This window comes from Pieris rapae, chromosome Z (genome assembly GCF_905147795.1).
Source record: "Pieris rapae chromosome Z, ilPieRapa1.1, whole genome shotgun sequence".
In the NCBI taxonomy this organism is placed as follows: domain Eukaryota; kingdom Metazoa; phylum Arthropoda; class Insecta; order Lepidoptera; family Pieridae; genus Pieris; species Pieris rapae.
In genome coordinates, this window is record NC_059534.1 from 2,734,803 (window position 1) to 2,755,624 (window position 20,822).

The following is a 20,822-nucleotide window of genomic DNA, read 5'->3' on the forward strand; positions in this document are numbered from 1 at the left end:
AAATTTGCAAAGGTTCTTCGTTTATGTGACCCACGTTGAGGTCTATAAATAGTTTACGCACAGGTTCTGTGATAAATAAATAAATTACAATAATCAGAACTTCAAAAGTACTTCTATTATTACTAGTTATTAATAGTTTTTCGCAAGTTTAGTAAACTAAGCTGTAATATAGACTTAATCCCAAAAAAATGAAATTAAGTATTTAATCTGGTATATTTCTATATAGGCTTTTACATTTGACAAGTAGATAGGGTCCAAATATCGATTTACTAACGATGTCTTCCTTACCGTAAAAGCGTCTGTTAATTGCTGATATATGAAGAAAAATCTATTATTGACGATAAAATATATATAGAATACTGATGTCTTTTAAAAACATAAAGTTGGTAACGCGGGAAACATACGTACCTTACTGTTTTGTAAGTATAATAGTTGTTTCGAATATTCTAATGCTGAATTGGAATAATACCGATCGAACCTGATTCACAATTAAATCTTGATAAAGACACAAGACATTGTAGGAAGGTTCTATGAAACATTCCTGTAATCGCTCATTTAATTACGGGTTCCCATAAGTTACGATCTTTCACCTGCCATCCTTCGTCATCCGTCACTGATAAGCCTTCAAATTATTTAAGCAAGAATTTATCGAACAGACAGTGTTATTGATTATTTGAATAATAACGGTTGTAAGATTGCTTGTGACAGTTTGGATTATACGGAGAAATGATATTTGTACGTGGTTCAAAACAAAATACACGTAATTTTCATACATTATATTGATGTAAATAGTTTGGCATGAATAACAACCCGAGGCTCAAAGCTAGACAATTTAGTTGGGGTGACAGCTAGAGCTTAACTTACAGTTACAGCAGATTCTTGATTATAATCACTGTTTGATTGTTTTACGGAAATATCGCCATCAATGAAATTCAGTCAACTATATCTCGCCAGTTGTAGAGCAAGCTGGGACAGTTTTATAATTTAAAATCAATTTACATGATTATTTTAAACGGATCTGGAAAAATTCATAAAATAAAAGACAACAAGGACATGTCCTTCATCGGAAATCGAAGCTTAAAAGATTTTCATTCTGTCGACGTGTTTCGCAATTTATTTATACAAAATGGTTATAAAAGCACCATAGCTTTGTTAAATCGTAAGTAATAATATGCGTTATATTGGAATAAATTAATTAACTAACAAAGATATCTTCTGCTATTCTTATTCATGTGAATTACCTTAGAGTGACAGTCAATTTGTTCTAGAAAAGTTCTATTAAATACAAAGTGAAATTGCTTTGTAACACACGTGTAAATTTAAATAAACATCAGTTTGTTTGTCAAGTTAAATATAAACACTGAAGTTACTCCTTCGTTGATTAAATGCCGTCTTACTACAATAAAAAACAAAATAAAGTGAATATCTATTTAAGAAGATATTATACTCGTAAAAATAACCAACAATTATTCTGATGCTGTTGTGTATTGTATTCCAAGAAAAGAAGATTGTTTTAACATCTCACACAATATTATGACAGTAAGTTAAGAAAACTCGCCCTTATATCATGTGTGTTTTTAACTTATTTTTTTTAATTTCATTTTTTTATAGAACAGGGGGCAAATGGGCAGGAGGCTCACCTGATGTTAAGTGATACCGCCGCACATGGACACTCTTGATGCTAGAGGGCTCGCGAGTGCGTTACCGGCCTTTTAAGAATTTGTACGCTCTTAAACATAAACATAACACATAAACCCTCTTTAAACGGTACTTATATCGAAAAATTATTCTACACGTTCATTTTTAAATAGAAATTTAACAAGGTTCGCATTTGGAGTTAATAGAATTTTTTAGTAATATCTAGGATAGAACCTCAAAGACGTTTGAAGTATTATTTGATATTAAAACGTCATTTAAATATAGACTACATTTTTTGGAAATCATATTTATGTATGGCACCAACGCACATAAGAAAAAACAAAAAAGTAAAGAAGCAAATGGCGTGCACAAACATACCTAATGCTTATTAATTATGTCCATGGCTAATCTTCTACGTACTGGTAAAGAAGAATACGCTGTAAACTCAAAATGTTTTTGAAATTGCGCTTGATTGTTAAGAAAAATAAAAACCTCATTTATTAACAACTGTTTGAATGTAAACTCTGTACGCTCGTTTCTAGAAAATAAAATCAAATTAAATATTTGCAAAGCGCCGAGATGATTTTCTTTTATTAATAATTCAATATCCCTTTAATACAAGATAGACGTGCTTAGACATTATTCAAGCTTTGAATTTAGCTTATTATATGTATATAATTAAACCAATTCTTGACGTGTTTTTCCGCTCTTGTAAAGATAAGTTGTTTCTAAAAAAATCCTGTGACAGAAGACTATGAGACGTTCAATATATAGGCAAAGTAATTACATTAATAGTGAAAAATGAATCTCGAATTAATATGATCGAAACAGGGAATACAGATTGTCCATATACAGATATCAGCGGGTATTATTAGTATTTTATCAAGTACAAGTTATTTTCCTCATGTAGCTATCGTTTGCGTGAGTGAATGAATAGTGTTTTACGTTTGTCCGTTTGGACCACGATTTAAAAAAAAAAAGATCATATACAGACACCGAAATGCGCTCTTGGCCTGAATGTCTTGAGTGCTTAGAGTGATAGGTGGTGAAATGTCCCCTTATGCAACCAAATAACAGCCACTAAGGGCCTGTTTCACAATGTATGTATAAAGTGCCAAATACCTATGCAACACATAAATTATTCGAAAGATAAAAGTTCCAAATAAGATACTTCGAATTTCATGACGTATAGCGCTATCTGACAGTCGTGAAACGCTAAAATACTATTTATCATACCAATAAGTAATAAATAGCTTATTTGGAACTTATCCGGACATTGTGAAACAGGCCCTAAGTCTGATTACAGAAACTAATTAATAATAAATAACGGTTAATTTGTTATATAAAAGTAAATGTTAAATAACCCTTTCAAATACTTACTCTCGAGCTAGTTTAAGAGTCGTATTAATTTGGATTTAATTATAATTTTCGGTTGAAATCTAATAATAAAGTGTGCGCCTGGATAGTACCGGTGACCTCAGAGCTGGCTTCGCTCAAATAATAAGTATCGCAATAGACAGAGGAGTGTTAAGTAAAGTGTAAGAAAAGTACACTGCCACAGGGAACAAACTTTTAAATTTGTTTTAGTTATATTTTTATTAAATTTTAATTATTTTTATAATCAAAAATTTTTGATTATAAAAATAATTATTTGAAAATATAAATATTTGGTTTTTTTCTGTATATATTATTTCTCTTATAGTCTCAGAAGATTCTGTTTACCTACACCATCAGCGTCTGTAAAACAATTCTATATTATAACGTTTTATTAATATTACATTAAGCATTGAATGTGCAATTTAGAAATATATTATTCTCAAGCAAGCACGGAGAGGCGCTGTCAACTAACAAGAATTTAATTATTGAATAAAGTCTGTTTAGTATTTTTATATCTGGTATTTAGTTAATAATTAATATAAATCGATACATACTTCCCGCTCGATGGTTACCGGTAAATTAAACTATTTGGGTAGGTAGGACTAAATAAACTAAAACGTAGAATTTGAGGCACTGTACCCCCAGGGCTCAGTGCTCGTACTTCGCTCAACAAATAAGTATCACAACAGAGTTAGGAAATGCTGTCAGGTACGGGGCAAAACAATTCGAAACTTATTCTAGTGTAAATTTGTATAGTTCTGTAACTTCAGTATGTAGTTCATTATTTATATTAAACCACTGTCATCATGGTCCATTATGATTTGTAGGACTGATTATTTCCGGTACCACTAGCTAACGGAACCGGAAACGCTGAGAGATTATTATAGTTAATTTGATAAGATATGTCATTATACGAAAATACTGTAATTTTATTATAAATTAAATTTTAAGGTTAGTTATTAGATATATTTTTAGTTTGTAATTGTATATTAATATAATTATTCACACTGTTAAATGTAGTGTAAAAATTTAGGGGCTACATACGTAGGTAAATATTAACTAGGTTCGCCGAGTAATACACTTAATAGCGATTTTAATTACCTTCATTGATCAGGATTCTAGAAATTTCAAAACCACGAAGTGTCTTTGGCTCGCTAGCAGGCTGTCATATTTCAAAAATAGAATCAGAAATTAAGTACGATAACCGCCGTTCCACAACTGAGCTATTCATGAGGCAATTTCTGCCGCGCACCCCCACTATGTGGAACCAGCTGCCCACTGAAGTGTTTCCTAACCAATTCTACTTAGGGTCCTTCAAGAAAAGAATGTACCAATTTTAAAAGGCCAGCAGCGCTTCTGAGCCTTCTGGCAGTGCGAGAATTCATGGGCGGCATATCAGGCAGGTGAGATTCCTGTCCGTCTGCCTCAACCCACAAAGATTTCAATTTTTTCGTAGCATAAATTAGTTTCACAGTTCCAATAGCATACTTAGACCTGGAAGATAATCAATTAAGAGGATCCACTTTCTTTTATTTCATTTTTAAAGCATTATTCTTATTGCTAAGTATATTTATATTGAGATAGAAGACGGTAATTGGGACTCTCTTAGACAACAGCCTTTTGCCTGAATTAATGTAAAATGATGGAGCAATTATAAACAGCTTAAAGCAATAATCTGATTGATTACCTAATTTCCTTACATAATTACAGAAATTTTTGTTCCTGTTAAGTATGTTTTTTCCTTCTTATTCTACTTGTAATATGTATTTTTGCACTTCTTGCCTACCTGATGTAATTTAATACATGTTTTTTTCCTATACTCACAGTGGTTGCCTGGAAGAAATCGCTCGAAAGCAAATGTATTTTCTTACGGGACACTTAAGCAGCGAACAAACTTAAAAAAAATCAGTAAATTTTTGTTTATGTACTAAGTTACTATTGAAGGGAACTTATTATCAGAAATTTGACCATGAGTCAAGGAGAAAATAATATAGTCTTGTTAAATTTGAACTTTATGTTAAATAAGTTTACGACAGCTATGCCCTAATTCATGAATTTTAAATCGCACGTGGTAACTGTTAGCTTACCGAGACAAAGTTAATCTTGGCCGAGAACAGACAACGCCAATTTCGCCAAATGAAATTTACTCTTATGAGTACTCTCAGTCTTATTTACTGAAATTTAATTAAATATCTGTGGATTTTACTAGTGAGCTCATTTTAGTTTGATAAAACGTTGGAAATCCAAACCTAAATGGAAACCATATCAATTCAGCGGCTCAATAAACAGAAGCGCCCAATAATTAAACTTTCTATTTCAAACGGAGCCAATTCACGTTTCAGTAATAAATTATGGATGTGTGCTTTTGAAAAATGGATATCAGTGAGATTTATAGTAGCGCGATATTTCTACAAAGCGACAAGAGATATCATTCTTGGTTGAATAAATGGTTTCCACAACTGAACGCTAAGGCAATTTCAGCCACGCACCACCACAATGTGAAACTAGCTGCGAACTGAAGTATTGACGAACGAATTAAACTTAGTGTTCTTCAAGAAAAGAGCATACCAATTCTTATAAGGCCGGCAACGCACTCGCGAGCCCTCTGGCATTCAGAGTGTCTATGGGCGGCGGTATCACTTAACATCATTCCATTAGGCCGGAGAAACGTAAACGCAGAATCTTAATTAAACTTAAATCCTAATTGAGTGTCACAAGACATTACCTTCATACTGGCTACATCTTTTGGAATATCTATATGAAATAACATTGCATAACTTGAAATAAAAATACAAATTTGAAATTTAAAAACGATCTCTGTTCACACAGAGTTCCGCAGCTTCACACTTGTTAATTTTATGATAAAAGCAAATTCAAACAAACATGTCCAAAACTAAAATAATTTAATTGAAACCAGTCGTTCCCGAAACAGGTTTGATCAAACAAACTTTTCAGTTTTATAATATTTTATTTCGTGAGTTTTTGACAATCTTACGACAATTTAATTTAATTTTTTACCGTTGCTATTTATACCAAATATATCATAAATACTAAATCTACGGTATGTTTATATATGTCTATTGTTACAAACTCATTTATTTAAAATGTATGACAATTTAGGTTAACGTAAGAATAAAGTCGCGCTCCTTTCAAGCTTCAAGGCGTCCATGCGACGGGTTGTCTCTCTCCCTAAAATATGACGAGGGGGCCGATGGTTGGCCATGCGTCATACTCGTGGATGGGTGCTACTTGTGGTGACTGGTCGTACTTGAATTCGTATGCGATGATATTAATTGTTTCTACTACGTATTTGCGTGTTGTTTTCACGAGTATGCTCCTATTTCACCATGCCTCTGGCTGATAGAGGAAAAATCTTTGTTTTTAATTTATTTTATTATTCTTGATTACTCAAGATGTCATATGGAACATAGTGTAATGGTTACAGCTCCTTACAAACGTTGTGTAAAAGAAAAAACTTGGCGATTAAAAAGAGTGGCGAAGAGTTTATTGCTAGTTCTTCTCCTCCGTTTTACGCCTTTGATTTAAGAACTGGCAGTAAATGTTAATTTACAATTAATTTAATTTTTTTTGACCTACATAATTGTACTTTTTTACCCATATGAATAAAGATATTTTCATTTCATTTCAAAGAGATAAATATATTGATTTATACATATGTCTTCACTAACACATCATGAACCATTATGGTCTAGCGTAACTAATAAGTAATTTAAGTCTAATTTGATTTACTAAAACTGATTTTTATCATAAAAAGTGTCCAATATCACTAATTATAATCCGTAGTAAAGTGTCTTGTCTTCTTGTGTCCAATGTTTTTCATTCACTTAATATTAACGCACACTAACACAAATTCACTAGTACAAATGGTTTTGTCCTTTTCAGTCTTCTTACCCTGCCCGTGGTGTCAAGTATTTAAAAAGCCCTATTCACATGATAGTGGATCATATGTTCGTGGGCTCCAGCAAAGAGATAAATAATGTATAAGTATTTCTAATTTTCTCTCCTTTACTTTGCCATATTTTTAAAACGCTCTTGGTAAAAGTAACTGACCTGTATTGTTTCAAATGTGGAACGAAATAAAAGTATATCCATAACAGTTTTATGTCATTCTTAATTGACTGATGGCCATTGGCAATAAAATAAAGCATATTTGATAAAGTATTAACGTGACCTATATACATATTCAGTACTGAACCACGATTTTGGTTATAGTATATTCGGCGGAAAGTTATCGGCGTGTTTTTTAATCAATGTAGTGTACCTCCTACTCTTGCGATCCTCTCTACAGATTTTGAATCAAACATAACAAAGAGAAATGCTGAAAATCGTCCCCAGTTTCATGCATCCAGGAGAAACAATTATAAGTGATTAAAAATATGAACGGGCAATTGTGTTTGCAAGCCTGTGGCTTGGAAATAATGAGATTATTATTAGATTTGAAATTGTTCTCTCTGAGTGGATTGTCCAATTGAATGTCAACCCTATCTTTATATTACATTGAATATTCTTTGGCAATTGTACTGCCTTCAAAAGGATACTTTTAGGATAATTACGTATTTTAGAGAGTACCAACCATTGAGGAGGATTTAAGGGTCTAATATATTTGCTTCGGTAGTAATACATACGTTTTTTTAATAAATTGATTTACTGTAATGAGTTATAAACATCAATGCTCTCGATATGTTAACATTTATAAAAAAAGATGAATTCTATCGATATTATATTTTTTTGTAAAATATGGATAAAAATCAGCTACAATCATTTGATAACCAATCAATTACAATTTGATGTTATCTTCTCTAGTTATCTTGTAAATTACCAAAACGTATTCGATTAGATATCACTTATAAGTGTGAACTATAACGGTTGATCTCAAACAGGTATTTCAATTATTATAAAACTGATAATTCTCGTGATATTCTAGACATTTCTGCATTTCTTTAATAAATTAGAATAGATGATAGGGCTTGAATATTTTTAACCTTCCATTTAAATCATTTGTTTTGTTTTAGTTCATTAAACTAGTTAAACAATTAAATAAACATTTTACCTATAAGGTTTAGAAGTTCGATGTTATTGTGATTACTAGATTTTATATATTTGAAGCATTAACTGCTTCAAATATATAAAATCTGGTTAGTAATATTTAAATTGTTTTTTTTATTATCATTTTCAAATAAGTCAGTAACTTGTTCATGTCATACTGTTAAGGAAATGTCTATGGTTGCACAGGCAGGATTTGTAAGGACGACCATATACCTATCAAATTTACACTTGATTAGTGCATAATACGAACGGTTTCATAAACAGTAAATATATTTTTCTTTAAACTCATTTCTTTACTCTGTGCTTTTCAACGTCGAGCACTATACGTTATAATATATTAATATTAAACGGTGAATTTTAAACCAGTGAAATCTCAATGTTAAATTGCCTCGCACTGAAATGAAGTAACACGAAATGCTTTTACGCCTCTCAAATGAATCTCTTATTTGGATTAAGACGGCTTTGTACCCAATTTTGTTTAAATCGAGAAGGCTTTTGCTGAGTTTTCAGGGTATAAAGGTCGAAAAATATGCTGTTTAATTTTAATATTCATTCACATTTCGTTAGAGTAATCTTCAACTTAATCCCACGAGTGCTTGACAGTAATGATTGTTATAAGACTTGAATAAAGTTATATATTGTAAGAATGTCAAAGAATTTCATAATATATAACGATTTATATTAACTAGATGCAATCTGAGGCCAAAATTCATACTGGGTTGTAGCGGCTTTATCATTATTGTTAATGTTAAGTATAGAGTCCCTAATAAAGAAAATGACGTTGAAAAATTATAGGCACGTTTACATCCGACATGCTAGCCTTTGCTTTGCGACTCGGTATTCAACCGACGGTATGTCGCTATACTGCGGTTGTACATGTAAATGTGAGCGGATTTTGCTTCAGGTTGTAGGTAATAACTTTTGAGAGATTGGTACTTGTACACCAGCTTGTATGGAATCCAATCGTCATAAAATTCTTTATAAAATACAATATATGAATACAAATTTCTTTTCAACATATATCTAAATCCAAATATTGTATTTGTATTGCTTAGATAGTTAAATGTAAACAGTGTCATGCCAAAATTTATATAGGAATATGAAGGTCCTATTGGCTGATTCCTAGAAGAGGGCGCATCAAAACGAATCTTTGTCAAATAGAAATGGGTAAAACAAAAATATATGTGTTAATTTGTAACCCGTATTTGGATGTTTCGACGGCGATTTAAACTGTGAATTATGTTAACGACAATCCGCCATAATAACTTATTAACTAGGTATATATTAATCATCTTTGTAAATAACTTATAAGATAATTTCTTACTCCAATGAGATACTTTCATTCAAAGTTTCGATAACTTCTCATCTTTGAAAAGTCAATTATGAATGTCTCGTTAATTACGTAATTAATGACTTCTCCAGAGTTAAAAAGATCAAGTTTTGCCATGTTTCAATCATGTCTGAAGAATATATTGTTTTAGTTAATTAGGTTCCATAAGGAAATTTTGCGATTGTATGTAGATTTCACTAACACTGGAAGCACTGTCGAGTACATAGAACTTTATAAAGACGACGTCCTGTACAAAATAAAGACAGCATATTATATGTACATGATTCGTAGCGTTTATTAGCGTAGCGGGTATTATCTTGTTACAACCGGTATAATATTTTTTAATTATTTAGATAAATTGTGTTCGTACAAAGTACACTTGTCGGTAGTGAAACTTCTTTATAAAAATAATTATTACTATGATAAAAGTCCCAATAGATGATCATATACCAGTATATGAGCAGGAGTGCTCATACAAATACATGGAGATGTATTTGAATATCTATATTCACACTGTTTACTCAGTATACGTGCTAATGATAATATTAATAAATTAAAAATCGGTGTTTTCTACAAGTGACGTTATGCGACAGAAATGCCATCCAAAGTTCTAATGTCTAACTACTAAACGTAAACAATCAACATCAACCAATTGTGTAAATTCTCTCGATCTTACTTTCTCATACTCTCTCGGTCGGCCTCAATCGCTCTCTCCCTTTTCTTCGACAAAACGCTGCAAGACTTTGTGACGTTTCATCCATAAAAAAATACTCTCACCTAAAGAATTTTCAGTTCAAAATTTGTCTATCATTGAGAGCTCCATCGAGACAATAATTGAACAATTCGGAATCTACGCAAACATTTAATTGCTGTGAGGTCATTAAATGCGTGTTTGTTATAATACCTAGTTAAATACGTATAATAAAATAAGGAAAAGACAAAAAAATATATGTTCGATAAATTATTTTTTTAAAGCTAAATTCTTTGAAGAACATATTATGTATGTAGGTCCACAGACCACATAATTGTGCTACGCACATTGTGACATCTCTTAATATAATATGTATCGGGGTTTTCGGAAAATGTTTTACTTGGAAATCGGTCTGTTGCCGCGGAAATCTTGGCACTTTTCGTGTCTCATTTTTCCACTTGACCTAGATAAAGACCTAATGTCAACGGGATCGGTCAAATACCATCTTGAGTTGTGTCATCATTGAAATTTTATAAAAGTATTGTTTTCACGCCTATCATTTAAATATTCTAAATAATTTAAAAAAATATTTCCCTTTTTCCTTATAAAAGTGTTTATTCAGACAGGGAAAGTAGTTTCCTGCTTATGAATTGAGAAGCTCGCTTAGCATATAGTAATTAGTGCAATCCATCAAAGAGACTTACAATCGATCATTCATGTACACCGCTCCTACCAGTTTGCACAACATTGTGAAATAACAATAATAATAATTATGTTTTGACAGCCAAAACATTTATTACTTTGAGAATCGAACTCAGGTCTTGATTGTACACCACGTTAACACACACCACAGAGGCGGTATTAATGTCTAAATTCAAATATAATACTAATCGTAAAATACGTAAGGTAAACATTTGAACATAACATACCTAATATTTAATTTATTAATCTTATGTTACCTCCAAAAAGGAATGCTTAATACGAGGCTGAATTTTATGTCTTGCCTAAATTACCTACAAAGCCTACAAAATATGAACACAATAATTGAGATCCTTTGTTACTAGTGCACTGAAACGGATTAATATGCAATTGCGTTCACATAGACGCGTAAGCTTCAACGGATTATATGTAGTATGATTTTTGGCATTTTCAACAAGGAAATATTGTACTCGACAAAAGCAAATAAACAAATAGACTCATACACAAAGGTAGCCAGAACCCTAAAAATAATAATTAATTCAGCTACACAGAGCCGTTTATTAAAACAAAAAAAAATCCAGGGAAGTAGCCTGCGAAGCTGGCTGCTAGCTGGCCTACATTTATTTTTATGTTTTATTTTAAAAAGACATATAGCAGAAGCTAGTCTGTTTTTTTAATGTGTTTTCGAGTCTGTTAAAAAATTATACTTTTTTTAAAATTATTATACATTAGGTCAGAAAGAAACAAAAACTAATAAAACCTTTTTGTTTCAGATTTCCTTCAAACTATCTAGTGTAATGTAAGTAGTGATTAAATTAAGTGTAAGATGTAATAAAAACTCAGTGCCGTGCACAACTTTCAGCGATATAGACGCATTATGTTAGTGATTTTTTAACTTGTGCCAAGATGTCGGAGACATTGAAGAGATCGTTCAGTACGGAGGGCCATGCGTCCAGGCGTGACTGGAAGACGCGGCTCAGCCTACGCAGTCGAAGCGGTCACAGCATGGTAAGTTACCATCTTCTTCACTCTTTCTTCATATCTGAAGGTCGTGTTAACTTTGACTTTGGGATATCTTCGAACCAAAAGGTATCTCCTTCTCCTGAGGGACCTCCCGCCTTCCGTCTTTTAGCCGCATCAGGTCCTCACTCTAGTAGTAACTAGACATATTTTTAGTTAGTTAAAAAACTACCACCCGGAATTGTAGTTTTTTCTAGTCTTGTTTATATATAATAATAGTATTTATCAAGTAAATAAAACATTCTGTCAGCATTTACAGACTATATGTATTTGTACATAAAATATATATGCAACTTCTTTTATAACCTTAATTATTACTATCTGTACTAATTACATCTAATGTCATGCCAGTTTTTATATTTAAGTTGTAATAGATCACAGAGAGGCTGACTTGAGTATAAAGTATAGATATTATTAGTGTGGAATTCACAATGCATTTGCGATTATTGATTATCCAAGATGAGATGATGTTAGGATTAATAAGGATGATGGACGTTCGACAAATTGACGTGCCTTGTAACTGATGATATGTCCTCCATACATTTATATCCCTATTCAGTACTATCTTAAATAATAATATCGTGTTCACACACACACACACACACACACACATATATATATATAAAATGTGTGAAGTAGTTTCTAGTAGTACGGCAATGAATCTCAAGGGATCATAAATGCTAACTGAAACAAAGTTGACAGAAAATTAATGGTTTCCTCGCGATGTTTTTCTTTAGCAACCAAGAAAACGGTATAGAATTGCAAATCTGATATATGATGGAAGTTTCATCGAAACAGGATTAAATACGAACGACAACTTACCTCTATCTCAATATTATCTATTTATCTAGCTAGAAAAGTCTTGCTGACTCAAAGTTTTCAGTTTTTTTTACTTTTTAAATGGGGGAAGGAATAAACGTCATTGAAAACTATTTTTACTATAAGGCTGTTTAACTAGAACACTGATTTTTATGTTTTTAACACAATTTTAACGAATAGATTGCCAAATACATCAATTAAAAACAACAAGAAAGATACAAGGACACTTTTTTCCCCTTATGAACATATTATAACATTTGCTTGTATGTAACATTTATGTAGTTTCTGTTTATTAATGAAATTATTTTATAAACCTAAAAATGTGAAAAAAGTAATGTTAATAAAATTTAAAAAAAAATTGATAAGTTAGTTCCGTTCGATCACCACAACTTATAATAATATATGTTATTTGTTTTATTAGTGCATATACTATATGTAGCAGCCATATATGACCAGCTGGTTTCACTTAAAATTCAATCAAAACACATCCATCAAACGTGACTTGACTGATCGGCAATGCAACTGTAGTGGACTTTGGCAAGCGTTGTCTATTCCAAATGTGAAATTTTTCATTTGTATTTAGATATGAATCCTATATACGTTTTTCAAAGCGCAATAATTAAAGTTTTATACAGATACCGCCACAGCGGGCGTTAAGTACAAAACGATGATAATTTTTCTCTCGTAATGAAACGGACGGACAAACGTTATTCTTATTAATATATACAATGTTAACATGAATACATAGGGCGCCTTCAAATTTGCCGCAACATGCCGCGCAAGCGATATGCGGCTGCAGCCCTGCAGAAGTGCTGCGGCTACGCTTCCCATGAACTTGTAGCATGAACATAACGAAAATCAGGTCGAAGAAATCATAAATGAGGTTGAAGGCCGTCCAATTTTAAAAGATAAGGTCATGGGAAGAAATATGCAATAAATTTATTGAAAATTTCACAAACAAAACTGCAAGTGAAATATACATATTTTAACACAATTATTTTATATTTTCTACTTGCCATGACAATTCTTCTTCTGGGCTAGCAAAATAAATCCTTTTTCATTTAAATAGTATCACTAAGTTAAGTTTCTTCGTCATGAACTACACTAAGATTCTCAAACTTAGCGCCCACCGCGCGGCGCGTTACGGCAAATTTGAAGGCCACCTTAATGATGGTATATTAAACAAATGACACATCTCTATGAGATAATAATCTAAGTTACTCTTATCTGTAGGCTAGATCCGTAAGGAACACGATATGAAATGAAATTTAAGTCTATTTCAGTCCGGTAAACACTCAATCAAAACTCGTTTAATAATGCTATTCGCACGTACCGGATAGTTTATAGCAACACGCATGAGTGAAAGCTAAAATAGTTTTACGCTTATCTGAATGTTTTGATTTAAAAATTCTTGTTTATTAAACTTTTTTGCATTTAAGTCCAGCTAAATCATAGGATTATTTCTTGTTCTACCTGAATTGCATAGTAATTGCGAATGCATAGCATAGAATCGGATAATATATTAAATTATATCTATATACTCGGGTATTGCAATCAATTTATAATACAAATAGTTACTGTATTTGTATAATAATTTGATTGAAGAAGAAGAAAAATAATGAAAATTTATTATTAAGGATTTTGATTGTGATATATATAAATTTATATGAGATGTCCTGTGACCGAACCAATAAAGGGATCAGGGGAAAAGGCCGCCCGTTGGCCGCATTATTAATTAATTTGTAATGAGTTTTCCAACTAAGTGAATAAATGAATTACATATAATATAGTTTCAGTAAACAATCCCAAAATATTATTTTGATTTAGAAATACACATTGAGGTTTTAGTATGGAATCAGTAGATTTCAAACACAATTAATTTAGCGAAGTTTAATTACCCTCTTAACAAACTCATTTTGACATTAACGTGACGTTCAACAAGTAGCAAAATTATATATATATATATATATAGAATACAGTTATTTCATCATTTTATTTCAGTTTTGAATACCTTTTATTCCTCAATATGTGCTCCGTTTTTCGCAAATACTTCTTCTACATTTCAGAATATTTCTACATTGTGTTGCTTCCATAAGCATCTTTACTTGATTATCCCCCTAAATTTTCCTTTCTGTTTCCGTATATTTTGTTTATTTTTATTATGTACCACTCACGTCTTGTGTTTTATATATATATATAATATTCGTAAAAATGTCAATACAAAAACAAAAATTCAAACAACCGCATAAGTGTAGGATGTATGCATATAATGACTTAAATGTACATCGTAGATAATGGCTGTCTTATCCGGACAGCGCCTCAAAGCCCTTACTCAAACGATATTTCTATTGTGAATCTAGACTGAGCCTACGAAAGCTTGCCTTACAGACGTCTTTGTACTAGAAAACTGAGTACAACATGGTTAAAGGACTTTACAGTATTAAATATCTTTGCATAAAACCTATTTTTATGCAAATATATTTAAATAAATAGTGGAACAAATGTTAGTCATTCGACGTTTCATGAAAATTTCTCTATTATCTCTAAACTTCTATTATTTTACAAGACTGCTCTTCTTCTTCTCTCTATTCTTCTTCGTTTGAGCTTGAGCGTGCGGCTCTTTTTTAAGCAGGATGAAATCCCCCAGCCCCAATGTCGCATGTTAGGAATTAATAACATGGAAATCGATTTTCGGTCCGAAACTTCGACGATATGTATCAGTCTGAGTAGGACGGTCAACTACTATATATATATATAATACTATATGCATATAGAAGAAAATGACCGAGAAAACAAATTTCTATTTGAGTCTAAACCTATCTGAGGGGTAGCGCCCTGCCAATATTTTATAGTGTCTTCAATTCTCCTATACATCATGGCCTATTTAATAATGTCTCTTGTTAGGCAACGATAAATCTGTCTAGACATAGATTTTAAAGATTGTTTAAAAAAAGTTTTTTTACGCGTTAGGACAAACAACTAATTGCAGACATTTAAAAAAGGTTTATTCTGAGAATCCTAATCCGAAATCAAAATTAAACTAACACACTTTTAAATTCTAAAGCATCTGATTAGATATTTAATAAGAAAACATAACTACAGTATCGAGAGTGATTTATTTCATTTCGTTTGAATGCTTACAATATTTATAAATGAGGTCTAAAGCGGGCGTCAATATGACGATAAATTTAATGTAAAAAATTTAGAAAACATTGTGTTATATAAAATGAGATGCTTTTCATACGGCGTTACTGAACCAAGGACACTGAGCAAGTATTGGCAAGTGATAATTAGTTTTAAACTAAAGAATTATAGGCAATCGACAATGTGTGGAATTTATTATCCCTATAGCTATTTGTAATACCTTTAGTTATAAGGGTAAGTATATAGTTAAATAATTTCACATTATTCAACACTATATTTCAATTCAGAAATGCCAGTAATGGCGTAAGTAAAATTATTACCTTCGGCGTGTTAGAGTAACGTAGACACCTTGATATTTTCTATAAAAGTGTATAAGCAAACCCAAACAGTAGCCAGATTCTCAATAGTCGGGTAGATCAGGTAGATTTGGACAAAAATCATAAAAAACATCCACAGAGATATGAGTATAAGGAAGAATAATAATTTAAGACCTAAATAAGAAACTGTTTATTGAGTGCCTCGGTCAAGGTTGTTTTATTTTAAAATTGTAAACGGAATTTGTCTTTTTACCGCGTCAAAAGGATTTATTTTGTTTGTTATTCCAAGCAGTGGTAGAACTCCGCATAAAAATTTCGATATTTTACCATATAATTATTATTTGTTAACAGTTCGATGAAAATATCCTTTTAAAATGATATCATACTGACCGTGAACATGTTTACATTTTCAGTGCTAATATCAAAACAATAACAAAAATAATGTATTTTTTTCACTACACCGGTATATTTTTCATATCTGGGAGACTGTCTGCCATTTTGTGATTTAATTTTTTCCTCATTCTTATTCATGAGCTTATCCGTTTTTATTGTTTATCACATTTCAAAATTAAGCCCTTTTTTTCAACAAAAATAAGTATTATTGCACCGATCGTAACTAAAGTGTATAGAGAATTTGATTTCGACAATAAGGCGACATTATATACTTTTTTCTGTATCGTAGAGATACTGAGAGACGTAGAACTTACGCTGAAGCGAATGTAAAACAAAAGACGAAAGACGCATTAACCCATATTGGTTAGTCAGTTCCCATTTTTCAACTGTCTTTTATTGACAGCTTCTAAATCTTTCGATGTGTTTTTCCAATTTATATTCAATAAATAACACATTTGGTATTCAGATTGTTGGAAAAACATTGAATAGTCTTCATACTATATCAATGTTTTGAGTAGGGAGATGTTTCAGTTCTTATGCGCAATTCATTCTTATACGTAAACAACTTTTTTTGTATATATAATAATAATTAAGCCTGAAGTGTCTTTCCTACAACTTTGATTTTGTTCCCTCTTGGACAGTCAAGTACAGGCGGTAATTAAAAGTTGGTACCTGGTAGTTAGTACCGCTGACCCCAGAGCTGGTCGCTTACCCACCTTAATTATTCCTTGAAATATTCATTCATATTTACAAGACACTGAAAATTTATACAAAAAAAAAATATTCACGGAGCTCTTATAGAGTACTATCCCTCCAATTGGCTCCATCTTTCTCTATCTAAAGCATTATCCTTACAACCGCCTTCTTTAACCTCGTCTCAACCGACCGTGCAAAGGTGGATTTTTCTTTTCCTTGGTGGCCTTATTTTCCATCTGTCATTTTTCGCGAGAGTAGTGATTTATATATATAACTAGGTACCCGCGCGAACTTCGTTTCTCTTTAAAATCTAGTCTAGCTACTACTACTACTACTACTAGTACACACCAACATGGAACATTTTGCTACGCTACCCTAGTGACATACTTCAAAGTCCTTAACTATCAAATAAAAAATAGTTAATTGTAGAAGGGTGAAATCAAGGGTTGTGTGTATTTTTATATTTGTATCATGAAAAAATAAAAACAAAAAATTTCGTTTAAAATATTAAAAATAATTCTTGAGGTGGACGCCCCATATCGCTTAGGGGTATGCAAAATAGCCGATTCTCAGACCTACTGAATATGCATATAAAAATCGGTCAAGCCGCTTCGGAGGAGTATGGTTACTAACATTGTGACACGAGAGTTTTATATATAAGATATACAATATTTTGTTTATTTGTTTCGATACTTAATAATAATTAGGTAAGATAAATAAAATCAAATTTAGTGATGTAGAAATATATCTTGATTTTATATCACTTTTAAACAATGTTTATTCGTAAAACAGAATAATACAATTACTAATACCATCATTAGAGACATTAGAATTTATTTAAAGGGTAAGAAATTCGTTTTATACAAAAAGTTTGTATATTTATAGGAAGCGCTGAGAGGTCGTCGATGCGCCTCTCTCCGATCTGCTGGAACCTCCGTACGGGCCGACGACTCGGGAAGAGCTACCCCAGCTCGTGTCCCGAGGGCTGCCTCCTCACCAGGCGACCACCAAACACCGAAGAAGTCCAACTGGGAAGTCATTGAGCACTTCTCATCCAGCCGCAGCAGGAAAAGTCCAACAACGGTAAGTTTTTAACATTCAAGACAGATGCAAAAAATTATTGTTAGTAATTTCTGACAGGTTTAAATTTAATCGTCAAGTCCATTACATCTGGTAATTCCACTTACTGGTTTTATGGTTGGGACGATTTTTGCGCCATGCATGGCTAACTCGATTCCCGACAATTATATTAGTGCCGGGTGGCTGTGGAAAATGCGGAATAAATGTCGCTTTTGTGTAACGAACGCGAGTTCAAAAGCGATAAATTGCCTGAATTTCCCATTTGCGATAGGAGTTTCGGCTAAACTCAAAGAATTCGTTTAGCCTTCACAAAAGCCAAATATTAGGTTATTAATTTATAAATTAGCTTGTTTTTGTAAGAAAATATATTTAATAAAACCGACTAATTCAATGTTTCTGTGATTGTGGGCTTAAGCGATTACTGAAGTTATATAAGTAAAAATCCTTAATTTAGTCATTAACTAATCAAGAGTGAAATTTCAAAGCTTACTTGCATAATTCTTTAGAAGTATGCTGTTCTAATCTACATGTAAACATTATTTAACAGAGGCTAAAAATTATTTATTAAAATAATGTAATTATAATATTAAATCTAAAAAATAAAAATTTTAATTTTTTTTACAATTATATTTTATTATTTGGTCTGTGTGTATAATATATAATAGATAAAAAAATAACAATATTAGTAAGTCACACTGTACGAACTTTATTACTATTTAGCGTTTTTAATAACAATGGCGAAATAATAAGGGCAAAATAAATAGTTTTTTAATTCACTATACGTATTAAGAAGATGCTAGACAATTCAGATATACATTAATATTGTAAATCCTTGATTTTCTCCAAATAAAGTCTGGGAGACTTTCCAATACACAACCCTCCGTCTTTTGTTAAGTTTATCCGAGGGTTCTGGGTTTAATCTCCGGTGAAACAATAGCACAGGATGTTTAATTATTACTGATACAATATATAACGTAATTTTAAACAACGTATTAGTTGTATTATTTCTATCCCGATTTCTGTGTCATAGTCCAATGATTTAACAATGTTAATAATGTCATCAAAGTTGAGTGTAAGTTCCTCTCTGAGATTCATGTTCCTTTTTATCAAATAACTTTGATTTATTGAAGTCGACTGATTCTCTGATATTTTAAAAAATAACCACAAATCCCTAGTCGCAAGCTTGGCGCCGCTAAAGCCTCTAATCAGTTTCTTTCAGTTTCGTTCTGTGCCGCCATGAATTGTCAACAGAACATAACTTCATTCTCTCCTCTAATTTTGAATATTGTTAGTGATTCAGGATTTACAAAGCAACATTAGGAACTGCCCGATTGACCGATATATCATTAAAACGATTCAACGTTATATGCTAATTTCGTGAAATTATTAATTTTATGATGGGGCCACATCGTATCCATTTTGCTATTCAATAACGTTTAGCTCTGTGAATTAAGTAAATTAATAATCGTCCGGACATGAGCAAGCATTAGCTTTTACATATTAGATTTTTATGATTAAACCCACGCAAATCTATCATGACATCCACAGATCCAAATAAAAATGCCCGTAGATTTTTACAGTACTATTGAATATTAAATATGATTTCTTTTTTGCTAGCATCTAGGTTTAGTAGCGGTTCTGAATAAAGTTTTTATGATTGAGTGAGTCTGTTGCAACATATTTACATTCGAATAAATATCAATTGTGGAATGATTTACGTAGATATAAATCACTTAATTATTATTTACCAAATTCCGTAGAAATAGAGCAGTATATTAATCTATAATCTGCCTTTTACATAAGCACAATTTGAAAATTTGCTGCTCACCGACTATTATTAGCTGGAGCTCCATCTTCTTGGTAGATTAAGTTATTTAAGTATTTCACATACTTAAACCAACATGGCTATATATGGCTTGAAAATCTAGCTATTTAAACGTCACCGTCGGCTATAATAATAATATTTACAAATTCTATGTTACTTAAGAAGAATTACTATTTTTGTCAATTCAATTGTTAGACGTAAAAAATAAGGGTTTCTTTTTCACATTTGAGTCGGTTCGATTCCCACATGAGAAAGTAATTTTTAGAAAATCATATAAAGCAGTAATAAGTACTTTTAAAAATAAAATTCTTTCAGCTAAATATCCTATCTACGATATTAAAGATACTTTTACTTGATGCATAGTCTTGGAACGCCCTGTATGTATGTATATATAAAGTCTCGTAACCTTGTTGCATACTACTCTGCCATAAATGTATCGGGGAACAATATTCTCCTTCACCAGCCAACGAATAATCGAATCAAACAACAATTTAAAATTTTCTTTTTCCGGAGTGAGGTCCAGCTTTCAGCCCGGAGAGAAAATTTTCGGTCAATGATTTATTATAACTTTCGTTGTGGGCTTACTCAACAATAATTGGTTTAACGAGTTTGAGCGTGGACTTAGGATGTGGACGAACAATCTCATTGATGATCCGCATGAGGGACGTCCTTTAACAGCGACTACTGAAGATAATATCAGTGCTGTGCGGCGCATGATACAGGAAG

At 31.9% G+C, this 20,822-nt stretch overlaps 1 protein-coding gene across 1 annotated transcript in view; it reads left to right on the forward strand.

Annotated features, from left to right (window-relative positions):
- Nucleotides 1–20,822, forward strand: part of LOC111003341 (adenylate cyclase type 6) — a 133,078-nt gene that overhangs the window by 33,417 nt on the left and 78,839 nt on the right. Inside the window, exons 2-3 of the mRNA XM_022273785.2 lie at nt 11,576–11,810; nt 18,077–18,274. Coding sequence (XP_022129477.1) covers nt 11,709–11,810; nt 18,077–18,274 — 300 coding nt within the window. The 5' untranslated portion in view covers nt 11,576–11,708. The remainder of the gene's footprint in view (nt 1–11,575; nt 11,811–18,076; nt 18,275–20,822) is intronic.